The 15,272-nt window shown below is 36.0% G+C and overlaps 1 protein-coding gene across 1 annotated transcript in view; it reads left to right on the top strand.

Moving 5' to 3' along the window:
* Positions 1 to 15,272, top strand: part of LOC132111254 (tyrosine-protein phosphatase non-receptor type 21-like) — a 33,111-nt gene that overhangs the window by 6,059 nt on the left and 11,780 nt on the right. Inside the window, exons 3-13 of the mRNA XM_059518398.1 lie at positions 3,081 to 3,250; positions 3,667 to 3,764; positions 7,883 to 7,950; positions 8,051 to 8,121; positions 9,776 to 9,863; positions 10,529 to 10,617; positions 11,058 to 11,145; positions 12,341 to 12,420; positions 13,337 to 13,397; positions 13,552 to 13,630; positions 14,394 to 15,271. Of these exons, the coding sequence (XP_059374381.1) occupies positions 3,081 to 3,250; positions 3,667 to 3,764; positions 7,883 to 7,950; positions 8,051 to 8,121; positions 9,776 to 9,863; positions 10,529 to 10,617; positions 11,058 to 11,145; positions 12,341 to 12,420; positions 13,337 to 13,397; positions 13,552 to 13,630; positions 14,394 to 15,271 (1,770 nt within the window). The remainder of the gene's footprint in view (positions 1 to 3,080; positions 3,251 to 3,666; positions 3,765 to 7,882; positions 7,951 to 8,050; positions 8,122 to 9,775; positions 9,864 to 10,528; positions 10,618 to 11,057; positions 11,146 to 12,340; positions 12,421 to 13,336; positions 13,398 to 13,551; positions 13,631 to 14,393; position 15,272) is intronic.

Here is a 15,272-nt window from a genome sequence, read left to right as displayed (position 1 = left end):
CTCCAATCTGTGAAAGACTGCGTAAAAAAATTGTGGAAAACTTTAAAAACAATGTTCCTCAACGTCAAATTGCAAAGGCTTTGCAAATCTCATCATCTACAGCGCTTAACATCATCAAAAGATTCAGAGAAACTGGAGAAATCTCTGTGCGTAAGGGACAAGGCCGGAGACCTTTATTGGATGCCCGTGGTCTTCGGGCTCTCAGACGACACTGCATCACTCATCGGCATGATTGTGTCAATGACATTACTAAATGGGCCCAGGAATACTTTCAGAAACCACTGTCGGTAAACACAATCCGCCGTGCCATCAGCAGATGCCAACTAAAGCTCTATCATGCAAAAAGGAAGCCATATGTGAACATGGTCCAGAAAGGTATATAAAGGTTTTAGAGCAACATATGCTTCCCTCCAAACAACGTCTATTTCAGGGAAGGCCTTGTTTATTTCAGCAGGACAATGCAAAACCACATACTGCAGCTATAACAACAGCATGGCTTCGTCGTAGAAGAGTCCGGGTGCTAACCTGGCCTGCCTGCAGTCCAGATCTTTCACCTATAGAGAACATTTGGCGCATCATTAAACGAAAAATACGTCAAAGACGACCACGAACTCTTCAGCAGCCGGAAATCTATATAAGGCAAGAATGGGACCAAATTCCAACAGCAAAACTCCAGCAACTCATAGCCTCAATGCCCAGACGTCTTCAAACTGTTTTGAAAAGAAAAGGAGATGCTACACCATGGTAAACATGCCCCGTCCCAACTATTTTGAGACCTGTAGCAGAAATCAAAATTGAAATGAGCTCATTTTGTGCATAAAATTTTAAACTTTCTCAGTTTAAACATTTGCTATGTTATCTATGTTCTATTGTGAATAAAATATTGGCTCATGTGATTTGAAAGTCTTTTAGTTTTCATTTTATTCAAATTTAAAAAATGTCCCACCTTTTCCGGAATTCGGGTTGTACTTGTATAATCAAAGTTTAATAAAGGAATTTGGTTGATGTGGTTGAATGTTGATTAAAGTAGTTTAGTAGCCCTTTAGTTTCAGTTTTTCACCCATTTTCATCATCATTTAGTAGGGCTGGACGATTAATCGAAAAATAATCAAAACCGAAATTCATAACCTCTAACTGACGTAATTTTCCCATGTCGGTTATTTCGGTTTTTTAATCCTGTTAACACTTCCCCCTTAAAAGCATGCTAGCGCGTGTGTAGCCACATGTCTCTGCTCTCCAGTCAGTAGCATAAAAGCAAAACACGGAGGTGAACGCTGGTTCAACACATACTGATGGCGCGTGAGCGGTGAGCCTTGCGTCTTCACTAAACTTTGTCAGTTGTATTTGTTTTATGGTTTGGACATTCAAGCGGTTAGATGATCGGATGTGTATTATTATATCAAGCTACCATGTTCGCGCAGTTGCATTGTGTGTTACGAACACTCATATAAACAGTGGCTATGAAGATCGCGCGCACAGAGGAACACAGAAACTGTCAGCGCTGTCCTGTGATTTATCACTAAAGTAGCTTAGAATCTCAAAACTTATTATAGCATGTTTGTGTGCAGCGCACATGAAGCACAAGCGCGTGCACAGAGAGCAGCGGTCGGCGGTCGCGCTGCGGGTTCCCGGTTTGTGTCCGTTCTCGGACTGTTCTTTGTATTTTAACTGTAGAAAAGGTTGTTCCGATACGATACAGGAAACTACATCAGTATATCATCATAAACACAGCTGTCTTTGTCTTACGTGAACATAAACAGATGAGAAAGAAAACACACATGTGCAGTGTTTTTGCTTAAAGAGACAACAGCCTAATAAACGCGCTGCCTGTCATTAATGTTAATCACAGAACAAAAGAAAATCATTCACTGATCTTGACTGAATATATTTAATAACTTTACTTGATTTAATCTTTTTTATTTATAAAAAGAAAACTATGCAGTGTTTTTAAACTTTTAATTACAGTTTCTGTACCTGAAATTTAGTTTAGTTGTATTTATTTTTGATATTGCTTATTGATTTTTTTGTTCCTTTCTTATTACTTGTCTTTAACACTTTAATATTTGAAATTTATATTAATCCAGTTGTTTTTGCTATGGTATTTTGTTTTTAATCACAGGCAAAATTCCCCTTGCAGTGTTTTGTAGGCTGCTTATTTTTGCTCGTGTTATTCAGCTGCAGCAGAATGCTTTGTAAAAATCTTTGACATCTAAATGTTTGACTTAATTTTTTCTTTACTGGATTTTTTTATTTTATTGGAATCGAAACTAGGAATCGATAAGATTTGGAATCGATAAAATTCTAACGATACCCAACCCTAGAAGAAGTGTGTGACTTAATAAGTCATAAAAAACAGCTTGTTCAGTAATTGTGTAAAGGAACTTGAAAAATGTTGAATAAAATATTTTATTTAGTTAGAAGTACAGCGTGTTGAAATGTGGCGTTTAAGTTTTTAGATTGTTTTATTATTATTTCGACATAAATATTATGTCTATTATTAAAGCGCATACTTTAGGGTTTGTAACGAGACACTCTTCCTTTTCAGGTTTTCACTTGTTTTAATTACTATGTTTCTTATTTTTGATAGTCTTGTGCTTTAATATGAATTTTTAGAAGTACAAATATCCAATGCTTGTAGTTTAGAGCTTAATATTAATCAAAAAAATTGTGTATAATAATTATTTAATGTCATCGATAAAAACAGTTTTAGCCTGGAAAGTTGACACGCATAACGTCTTTTATTTTGTTTGTTTGTTTAGTATTAATATTTTACTTTAAATGCGTATGAATGCATGAAGTGATGCTGTAGCTGGTCATTATTTCGGTTCAGTTTTTTCAATTGTTTTTAATTTAATGGTTCAATAACCATCCTGCTGTGACAGTTAGTCATGTTAGTCTGATCTCATAATGTGTAATAATATAAATATTTTTTTTTATGATGTCACACCTCTCCTCTTTGGCTAAAAGCGTTGAGAATATGCCCAGTCTTCACCTCCAGAAATACAGATTTGAAGTTAAACACAAGGTCTGGTCTCGAGGCGAGTGAAAGAGAAAGCAGTGAACTTCTGCTCATTCCCCAGATAACGTATTTCAGCCTCTGGTACTGCAACAAACAAAACCAGCCGAGATGGATTGATCTGGAGAAGCCGCTGAAGAAACAGCTGGACAAGTACGGACTGGAGCCGACCGTTTACTTTGGAGTGGTGTTCTACGTGTCGTCTGTTACACAGTTACAACAAGAGATAACCAGGTAATGAACGAGAATATGTTTAAATTGATCAGTGCTTTAAAGGGATAGTTCACCCAAAAATGAAAATTGTCATTAATGACTCACCCAAACCAGTAAGACCTCCATTTACCTTTGGAACACAGTTTAAGATATTTTAGATTTAGTCCGAGAGCTCTCAGTCCCTCCATTGAAGCTGTGTGTACGGTATACTGTCCATGTCCAGAAAGGTAAGAAAAACATCTTCAAAGTAGTCCATGTGACATCAGAGGGTCAGTTAGAATTTGTTGAAGCATTGTATTTAAACTGTGTTCCAAAGATGAACGGAGGTCTTATGGTTTTGGAATGACATGAGGGTGAGTCATTAATGACATAATTTAAATTTTTCGATGAACTAACCCTTTAAGGACGCTTTTCCTCACTTTCTGTTTTCGGCACAGATATCAGTATTATCTCCAGCTGAAGAAAGACGTTCTGGAGGGGAAGATCCCGTGCTCCATTGAGCAAGCCATTCATTTGGCCAGCTTGGCTGTGCAAGGTACTTTTTGTTTCTTCTATTTCAGGTATTTGAGTATGCTGAGATATTATACTTGATTCAGGCATTTTTCTGCGCTTTCCCCAGTATCAGGTGATTTACAGTGGGGCTCCAAAGTTTGGGCACCCCTTTGCAGAATCTGTGAAAATGTGAATAATTAAAAAAAATGAGAGATCATACTAAATGCATGTTATTTTTTATTTAGTACTGTCCTGAGTAAGATATTGTACATAAAAGATGTTTACATTAAGTCCACAAGACAAAAATTGCTGAAATTATTAAAATAACCCCATTCAAAACTTTGTGAACCCTTGGCTCTTAAAACTGTGTGCTGTTACCTGATGATCCACGACTGTCTTTCTGTTTTGTGATGGTTGTGCATGAGTCCCTTGTTTGTTCTGAACAGTTAAACTGAGAAATGTTCTTCAGAAAAATCTTTAAGGTCCTGCAGATTCTTCAGTTTTTCAGCATCTTTGCATATTTGAACCCTTTCCAGCAGTGACTGTGTGATTTTGAGATCCATCTTTTCACACTGAGGACAATTGAGGGACTCAAACACAACTATTAAAAAAAGGTTCAAATGTTCACTGATGATCCAGAAGGAAACAAGATGCATTAAGAGCTGGGGGGTGAAAACTTTTTGAAAAATAATCTTCATCGTAATCAAAAGTTTTCACGCCCCAGGTCTTAATGCATCTTGTTTCCTTCTGGATCATCAGTGAACATTTGAACCTTTTTTTAATAGTTGTAAAACAGAAAGACAGTCGTGGATCATCCAGGTAACCACACACAGTATTAAGAAACAAGGGTTCCCAAACTTTTAAATGGGGTTATTTTCATAATTTCAGCAATATAATTTAAAAAATTCAGCAATAATTTTTTTGTATTGCAGACTAAATGTAAACATCTTTTATGTACAATATCTTACTCAGGACAGTACTAAATAAAAAATAACATGCATTTAGTATGATCTCTCTTATTTTCACAGATTCTGCAAGGGGTGCACAAACTTTCGAGCCCCACTGTAGTTATCGTTAAAGGGAGAGTTCATCCCAAAATGGAAATTACCCCATTATTTACTCACCCTCAAGCTGATATATGATACAATACACAATCAAGATGTATATGACTTTAGTCTTTCAGGCAAATACCAGTTGTATTTAAAAATCTCCTGGTTTTATAATGGCAGCAAATGGGTGTTGATATTCAATAGTCCAATAAAGTGCATCCATCCAACATAAAAAGTACTCCACATGCCTCTGGGGAATGAATAAAGGCTTCCTGAAGTAAATCAGTGCATTTTTGTAAGAAAAATATCCATATTTTATAAACTGTAAGAATTTATAAACAGTAATCTCTAGCTCCAGCTAACTGTCGTACGCATGTTAATGAGAGAGTGGCGTTCAAGCTAGAGATAACCATTTGTAACGTTTTAAATATGGATGTTTTACTTACAAAAACACTTAGATTCGCTTTAGAAGGCCTTTATTCACACCACAGAACTGCGTGGGACTCTTTTTATGATGGATGGATGCACTTTATTGGACTATTAAAAAAAAATAACACCCATTCACTGCCATTATAAAGCTTGGAAGAGCTAGGACCTTTTTTAATATAACTGATTGTATATGTCTGAAAGAAGGAAGTCAGATACATCTAGGATGGCTTGAGGGTGAGTATATTATGGGGTAATTTTCATAATTATGTGAACTATCCCTTTAATCTTTTGTCCAGGGCATTTGTAATATTAATACTCTCTGCAATTGGTTCCATTCAAAAATAAAAATCATTAAATTAGTGTAATAACAGTAGTCCATATCACTGGGCTGGGATGAAAATATGAATTTCTTGATTCCTTCTCAATTCAGTGAACAGATATTGATTCTTAAAAACCAAGAATTGATCTTTTAGTCTATGCTAACATTCAATCAGTTTTTAATCTACCGAAAAGCATTAGTAAAAAAGCTTAAATGGTAAAATTAATTGCTACGTGTTATGTATATTTACGTTTACTTTAGAAAAGCCATTCAATGCCCTCATTAGAAAAAGAACTCTAGTGAGGACTAAATATATGCACTGCAGTAATTGTTTAATTCATTTTTTTTACTTAACCTGTTCTTTAATATTTATGTATGCTTGTTTGAATAAATCAGCCATAAAAACAAATTTTACGACAGTTACTGTTTATATGTTTATTAAAACAGCCAATTTATTAAACACACAAAATTTAGATGACTGTATATAAATCAGTCGTAAATGTTTACCTGTTCTTCAACATTTTATGTTTGTAAAAATTAAAGCTTGCTTAAATATTTATTTTCAAAAAAATTGAAAAATCAAATTAGGTAAAAAAACAACAACAATATCATTAAAATGTTATTCGAATTTCTTGATGTTAACAAGAATGTCTTTATTATGCAGGTTAAATATACAAATCGCATACAAATATCTATATACATATTTAAGTGTATACAAATTACTTTAATATTTCATTAAATAGCTCATATTTCAAATTTAATATTAAATTATGATAGTAATCCGTGTAAAATCAGAAAAAATGACTGAACTGAATCAAATCATTACATTAGTGGTAATACGCAGCTCTGTTAAGTGTTTCAAAGTGATATTCAGGTCATCATTTGATGAAAATCTCCCTTGCACTCTGAGATCACTTTAATATGATGTGGAAGGTGTTTCGAGATGCAGTTATAGGTTGATGTTGTAACGTTCTTAAGATAACGTTCACGGGTTCAGATGCTCCATCGTGAAGGTACGGTTTTATATTTAGAAAATCAGAGCACCATTTATCAAGCTGTGCTGCCAGGCTTTAGCTTTTACCCAACACAAGAATCACATACGCTGCTGGCAGTTACTGGACTATAGTTAGCAAAGCAGAGGACCTGACGTCACTCACCGTCACAGCCAGATCAAAGAAATATTTCTCGTATGTGCACTGTCAGAAGGCCTCTGTCTTCACGTGGTTTGTGTCATTTCGATGAGGACACACATATTCAGTGGGAGTTATTTTTATGCACCAGCATTGCTTCACGCGATGGTAATGTATCGGATTGTCAGCATAGCTGTGAACATTTCTAACGGGTTGGTTAGACATGCTGTTAATGTTGAGCTACTACAGTTTCAAAAGTTAAATCGATTCCTTCCATAACAAAATGTCTCTAGGCTTTTTCTAAATTTAGATGTGTGATTTCTATAAATGTTGTTGATGATTTTGCAGGAGTGTCATCTCACACTTTACATTTTAAACCCAACATCAAACCCATAAAATCAATGCATCTTCATTCAGAATGAGTATGTATAAATAAATAAATAAATATTAGAAAATATATTGAATAATTTGTAAAATAAAATAAAAATACATTTGTCAAATAAAATAAAATAAATGCTTAAAATAATAAGCAAAATTAAAAAAAGGAAACCGATAAATTAGTAAAATGAAATAAAAATAATAATATTCTTTGTAAAATACAGTAAAAATAAGTACATCATTTGTAAAATAAAAATAAAATAATTTGTAAAATCTAAAAATGAATGTAAAGGTATAAACTATAAAAGTATATAAAATTAATTAATTAATTGAAAATATATTGAATAATTTGTAAAATAAAATAAAAATACATTTGTAAAATAAAATAAAAATAAATGCTTAAAATATTTAGCAATTTTAAAAAAGGAAAGCTATAAATTAGTAAAATGAAATAAAAATAATAATATTCTTTGTAAAATACAATAAAAATAAGTACATCATTCGTAAAATAAAATCTAAAAATAAATGTAAAGGTATAAACTAAAAAAAATATAAAAATACATAAAATAAATTGAAAAAAAAAAAAAGTAAAATAAAAATGAGTAAAATACAGTCCTAGCTTAATTGGTATTTGCAAAGTCAAATTCATCTCTAATTAATATTGCTCATAATTAGGATTAGAGATTTGAATGTACATCATGTTCATCTTCAGGTATTGTATATTTAGTACATCTAGTTAAATAAATAAATGATATATAACCCCATGGGTCTTCCTTGGAGGAATCAATGTCATTATTTTTTATTTGGAGGCTTTTTTTAATCTAACACTAAACTTGTATTTGTCTTTTGGTTCCAGCTGACCTTGGAGACTTCAATCGATATGATTCCCAGGAATTCCTTCAGAAAATTGTGCTTTTTCCAATGGTATGTAATCATTGAAGGTTTAAATGTCTATTCCAGAAATAAAGACGGCAGGATATTTAATGAGTCTAATATTTCTACTCCGTTTCTTTTCTTTTCTCAGCCATGGATACAGGACGAGAGGGTTGTGGAAGAGGCCACTCAAAAAGTCACCATGCTCTATCAAAAGTACCGGTGAGAGGCTGTAGTTATTGGGAAAAGCCTGAAGTTGTTGGCCAGAGTTTATGTGAGGTTCAGTGATTATCAGATGTGTTCAGATGCTTCCTGTTAGAGGATTTCAAAGGCAGCTGCCAAACCCCTGACGTGATTATGACCAGACTTTCAGCTTTGGGCTCAGAGCCACATAAACGCTCTTCAATGTCCTGCAGAAGTTCTGTTTCTGAAGCTCTTTCAGATGAGGTTTGCATGTGTTTGGCACACGTCAAGGCTAGGACATGTATATTGAAATATTTGCCACATTTTGTTCTTGATGTTTTATTTGGCCTTTATGTTTCTAAACGTACATGTCTTTAAGCTATATTATGCATGATGTTTTTTTCATCTTAAAAGTGAACTTAAAAAGGTTAGAACGTCAAATTCATAGTCATGGCATTAAATGTTGCATACAATGAAAAAATAAATATATCCTCAGTATTCATGTTATCTTCTAATACAAATATCTAAACGGCTCTAAATCAAGATGCATTTGCATAAAATGCAAAATGGAAGTAGTTGATGTTGTTAAATGAAACATTAAACAAAATGAAGTTTATGCATAAAAACAAGATAAAAATAAAAAAAAATTCTTAGTTTGGTATGAAAACATTTTCCTTTGAATTGAGTAGATTTTTTTTTTTTTTTTCAATTGGCTGATATTTGTTCGTGTTTTAATCATAAGCTCACTTCATTTTGATCAGTTTCTCAGAAAACAAGACTTTGTTACTTTGCGTCTCTTTGAATATTTAAAAAACTTTTGGACTGGAAAATAAGACAAAAACACCGAGGAAGAACATCACTTTTTTGCAGCATGAACAGAAGGTACAATAAAAGTTAATTCCATGTTCTACTGATTTAAAAATGATCTATTCTGTGCGTAATATGTGACCCTTAACCACAAAACCAGTCTTAATGGTCAATTTTTCAAAAGCTGATACTAATATTTGGCTGAGACACAACTATTTGAGAATCTGGAATCTGGGGTGCAAAAAATAACCTTTAAAGTTGTTCAAATGAATTCTAAGCAATGCATATTACTAATCAAAAATTAAGTTTTGATATATTTATGGTAGGAACTTTATTAAATATCTTCATGGAAAATTATCTTTAATTAATCTCCTAATGATTTTTGGCATAAAAGAAAAATCGATAATTTTGACCCAAGCAATGTATTGTTGGATATTGCTACAAATATACCGTATTTTCCGGACTATAAGTCGCACTTTTTTTCATAGTTTGGCTGGTCCTGCGACTTACAGTCAGGTGCCACTTATTTATCAAAATTAATTTGACATGAACCGAGAGAAATGAACCGAGAGAAATGAACCAAGAGAAAGCATTACCGTCTCCAGCTGTGAGAGGGCGCTCTATGCTGCTCAGTTCTCCTGTAGTCTACACTGAAGACATAGCGCGCCCTCTCGCGGCTGTAGACGGTAATGCTTTCTCTTGGTTCTTGGCTCTAAATAAATGCGACTTATAGTCCAGTGCGACTTATATGTTTTTTTCCCTCATCATGACGTATTTTTGGACTGGTGCGACTTATAGTCCGAAAAATACGGTACCCCAGAGACTCAAGACTCATTTTGTGCTCCAGGGTCACATTTAGAGCTGTGTGTGTGTTTTCTGTCCCCAGAGGTCTGTCCGCACCGGAGGCAGAGTTACTCTACATGCAGGAGGTGGAGAAGATGGAGGGCTACGGGGAGGAGAGTGTCCAAGCGAAGGTAAAGCTGTTCTTCGTGCAAGTCATGTTCCTTTTCATGGTTGGCAGCTCATTATGCAAGAGTGATCGTGATTGTTTTGACAGTGTAAAAGAGTGAAATGCATGCACCTAAAATACAGTGAAACCATGCACATGAATATAAATCCTACTGTTTAGTTATAAAACTTTAAGCTTGCCTTATAATAGATTCCCCTGACACATTTTGCATTATGCAATAAAAATGTTTTTTAGATTTTGGTGTGAATTTGCTTGAAAATGCAGAGAAGAAAGATGTGATATTATTTGTCTTTAAGCCACCATCTTAAAACATGCAGAGAATTTACTCATGCTCAAGATTAGGAAGAGTTTGTTTCTTCATCAGATTTGGAGAAACGTAGCATTGCATCAGTGTCTCATCAATGGATGCTTTGCAGTGAATGGGTGCCGTCAGAATGAGAGTCCAAACAGCTGATAAAAACATCACAGTGATCCACAAGGAGTGGTGTTGGATTACTTCTGGTTTATTGTGATGTGTTTTTATTCAGCTCTTACATTGGACTCTCATTCTGACGGCACCCATTCACTGCAAAGCATCCATTGCTGAATTTTTAATTATTTTAAGACATTGAAAGCCCCAGTTATTTTACGATGCTATATTTGAAGATTTCCTTCCTTGTGTCTAAACAGGATGCTCAGAGCACAGATGTGATCATCGGCTCTTGTCTAGACGGGATTTTTGTCAAGCACAAAAATGGGAAAGCACCTCTCATGTTTCAGTATGTGCGCATGCATTACAGCTTGTGGAATGTATTCGATATTTGTGACATATTTATGATGTTTAGCAATCCTGAGTTTTATTTTGCAGTGACTTTATTTATGCATTTATATTTAAAGATGTCTGCATCAGTCAACAAGGTTTAAAGAAGTCTCTGCATGGCATATGATAATGTTTTACAATTACAATGTTTTATATTGCAGCATATGAATTAATATGGTCATTCTTGTGTTAATGTAGTGAAACACACTGTGCAAAACATATTTCCATGTTTTACTTGTTAAAATTGAGTTGCTTCCTTGTAAGAAACATCTATGTATGGAGATTTATGTCAGATATTGTCAAAAGGCTTTCACTCGTGCACGTCAAAAGGCTGTTTATCATTCAGCATATTGTGTTTTACTGTCATGGGTCTCACTCCTCTCTCCATTGTTTCTGCAGGTGGAATGACATTAATAATATGACTCATAATAAGTCTTTCTTTGCCCTGGAGCTCGCCAACAAAGAAGACACAATCCAGTTCCAGACCGTGAGTCAGATGCTTCTTTTTCTTAAGACTTAAATTAAGCTGCAGTTATGCCTTCACATATATGCCTCTATGAAAGTCCATTCCTATTAGTGAATAGATTTGTTACTGGCCTCTAAGGAGTAGGGTTGTCGCGATAACCGCAATATTGTAATACCGCGCTATTGACAAGCAAACCGCAGAGGAAAGATAGCAACCGCGGCAACCGCAGTGTTCCGTTTTTTTTTTTTTTTTTTTTTTTTTTTTTTTTTTTTTTTTATGAGGCTGTGGCCTTCTTGTTTTTTCAATTTGTCACTGTGCGTTCAATGTTAAATAAATGCATGATACAATATGGTTACGACTGTAATTTTCTCGCGAGCCGTTGTAGCTTTATGGTGCTTCGTTTGTTTTGAATAGGGCCAGCTGAAACGATGGGAGGCGCTCGATCTCATCCCAAAACCTAATGTCACGTCGCCAGTTTGGGAACATTTCGGCTTTCAACCAAATGAAAAGGGCGAGCCAAAATTTGCTGCAAAAGGTTCCTGTGACGCGGCAATACATCTAGTTTGAGGTCATCGGGACACTCTAAAACGCTTACCGTGAAAAACGCTTAACGTGGTTTGATGTACCAATACAGTGATATTAACAGACCAAACTCACTAAACAAATTAATAAAGTATACTATCTACAAAAAATCAGATGATCCCTGAATATGAATTCTACGCGTTTAATAACATGTTAAGCCTTTTCCTCCCATAGAAAACTATCATAAGGCTTAACGTGTTATTAAACGACTTGCATTCATATTCAGGGCTTATCTGATTTGTTTATAGATAGTATACTTTATTAGTATGATTTTTAGTGAGTTTGGTCTGTTAATATCACTGTATTGGTACATTAAACCACGTTAAGCGTTTTTGACGGTAAGCGTTAATCAATCTAGATTTCCGCTGCTGTCCAAAGTCGCGCGCAAATGCATGTGTAATACATGCTAGAACTCTTTGATTTCTTAAAAAAAAATTATTGGAAAACGCATGTTCTTGTTGCTGTTTGGCGTTTAACAATAAACAAAAATGTTTTGAAACGTGTCTCTATGTCAGTTAAAATAGCAACAATACTAACAGCCCTACTAAGAGCGCCGCTAGTTTAGGCCCTGAGACACATGAGGCAGTGTTCTGGGCTGATTTGATTCAGTAAAAATGTTCTGGCTTCGTTTCAGGAGGACATGGAGACGTCCAAATATGTGTGCAGGATGTGGCTGGCGCGGCACAAGTTTTACAAAATTAACAACAGCAGTCTGTAAGTTTGTGTTTGTGTGTGTGTGTTTTGCTGGTTTTGCACTGGTTGTGGCCAATACAATTTAAAGAACTCTATAGCTTGCTAAAGATGCCAGTCATTAGTTTTTTATTTCCCTAAATTAACTTTTTTTTATGTTGTGACTAAACAATCAGTCCCTTCTGACGGCCCAAACTCTGCAGGCTCCCAGAGGTCCTTTCTCTCTCTTTCTTTTCCACGTTTTCCAAACCTCTCTCGTCCCTCTGTGCCTGCTGACAAGGGGTGAGCCTGACTGCATGAGGGCGTCGATGCATTACTGCTCAGAGAGACAGAAAACTCCTGAGAACTCTCCAAAGGAATGACATGACAACATTTCCAGCTCACATTTCACAGCAAAAAAATAAAATTACAATTATAAGTAAAATGCAAGTAAAATTTTCATTTTATTTTATTTTATTTAGACAAATTATAGACAGTAAATCAAATACTACTTAAAAAAAAATACATATTTTAACTTTATAATAATTTCCCATTACAGCATCTAAGTGATGTTAAATATTGAGAATGTGGGTAAAAAAATCCCCTATTCTCATAAAAATGGCAATGTGACACTGCAGATAATTTTAAAAGAAGTCTCTTCTGCTCATCAAGTCTGCATTTATTTGATCAAAATTTGTCTGTAATTAGTCTGTTTTAAAGTAACTTTGACTATTTTATGATCATTAAGTATTTTATTTTTATATATATATATATATATATAAAATTGAGAATGTGGCTGAGAGTTGTCATGAAAATGTCACAGTGCAAAAATTAAATGCTTTGCGAAATGCAAACCCTGACTTTGCACCATAGTACCACAGTGCATGTGACATAAAACGCTGAGCTTTAATACTCTGGTTTATTTCACACCTGTCTTTTATTGTTTTGTGTTTTATTACAGACAGACGCAGCCTGCTCCAGTAAACACAGTGAGGCGACGGTCCTCGACGAGAATGTCTCTGGTCAGCATTAAACCAGTTATTCGATGACTGTACAACAGTTTTGCTCATCAATATGACTTGTGATGCAAAGTCTAGAGGGGCAGCTCACTAGGTTTGGGACAGAGTTAATGTGTCCAGCTGAATAATGCTGCTTTTGTTTTGTCTTCTGATGCAGCCAAAACCACAGCCCTACATGATGCCACCTCAGATGCACTTTAACGGCCATTACACCGAACCCTACACATCTTCACAAGGTAGAACATGTCCCATCAGCAACAGGCCAAAAATGCTTTGTCCGTTCTAAAAACAATTATTTTCTTTAGTATTTTGCATCTAAAAATTCTTAAATCAAGAGCAAAATGACTTTTTTGTTCTGACTCGTTTTAAGCATGTTTAATAATAATCTTAATGCCTTTTCAGAAAAGAAGACCTAATATAATATTTAAACATTCTTAAATCAAGAAGCAAAGTAACGTCAGATATTAAGTCCTCTCAAGGTAATAAATCTTGATTTAAGAGTTTATATATCTGTACTTGGAAACAAGACGAAAACACTTCAATTTATCTTAGTGGAAAATATATTAGGAAAACCATTATTGTGTTTTATTTAAAGGTAAATTGTAGACAGTAAATCAAAAATTTCAATTTCAATAAATATTAAAATATGGTAAATGATGGTGAAAAGGAAAAAAAATTGTGAAAATAACCAATGCCATTTTTCTCAAATTTATTTATTCCGATTTTAAGCTTGTATTGGATAAAGACAAAAATGCTAAGACAAAAATTCATTCATTTTTTTTATCAAGAAAAATTATAGCCAAAAAAGTAAATCAAAAACTTCAAAAAACTTTTTATTTTAAATGTAACTTAACCATACTTTTGCATCCTAATGACTTGCAACGACTGTGATTTTGCTTCTCAAGTGAATGTGTCTCGATTTAAAGAAAGTTTAGATATTTGTATATAATAAAATTATAATAAACAAGAACTGAAGCAGCTCTCTTGTACATCCCACAGATAATCTGTACATCAACAACCAGAACGGTTTCTACTACCATTCCCAGACCAGTCTGGACCGCTCTCCGCACGAGTACAACGGCCGGATCCGTAACGGCAGCGTTTACAGCGCACAGAGCACCAGCTCCCTCAACAACCCGCAGCACTACCTGCAGCCCTCGCCCATGTCCTCCAACCCCAGCATCACAGGAAGTGACCTCATGCGGCCCGACTACGTGCCTTCCCACCGGCACAGTGCCCTGATCCCGCCGTCCTACCGCGCCACGCCTGATTACGAGAGCGTCATGAGGCAGAAGAACCACGGGATGATCCCGCCAGCCGAGTGCCAGAGCCACTCCATGAGGAACCTCAACATTGGGAACTCGTACGCCTACAGCCGCCCCGACCCGCTCGTGTACAGCCAGCCGGAGATCCGGGAGCACGGCACGGGCCAGTACCCCTTCCACCTCAACTACAGCTTCCACAGCCCCTCCCCGTACCCCTATCCCACCGAGAGACGGCCTGTCGTAGGAGCCGTCAGCGTCCCCGAGCTCACCAACGTCCAGCAGGCGCAGGAATATCCTCCGCCCAACATCATCAGGAATCAGGTCTATTGGCCGCCGCCGCCATATCCCTACCCTCACCCTCGACCCGCCAACAGCACCCCGGATCTGTCCCGCCATCTGTACGTCAGCAGCAGTAACCCGGATCTGATCACACGCCGCGTCCATCACTCGGTGCAGACCTTCCAGGAGGACAGCCTGCCCGTGGCTCACTCGCTGCAGGAAGTGAGTGAGCCGCTCGTCACGACCCGACGGCCTCACATGCACAAACGCAACTCCATCGAGATCGCCAGTCTGGCGTACGGCCTGGAGAACATGAGGCTGAAGGAGAGGAAGG

The sequence above is a fragment of the Carassius carassius genome, chromosome 31, assembly GCF_963082965.1.
Source record: "Carassius carassius chromosome 31, fCarCar2.1, whole genome shotgun sequence".
Classification (NCBI taxonomy): domain Eukaryota; kingdom Metazoa; phylum Chordata; class Actinopteri; order Cypriniformes; family Cyprinidae; genus Carassius; species Carassius carassius.
The sequence above is the reverse complement of the archived record's forward strand: the minus strand, read 5'-3'. Positions and strand labels throughout refer to the sequence as shown.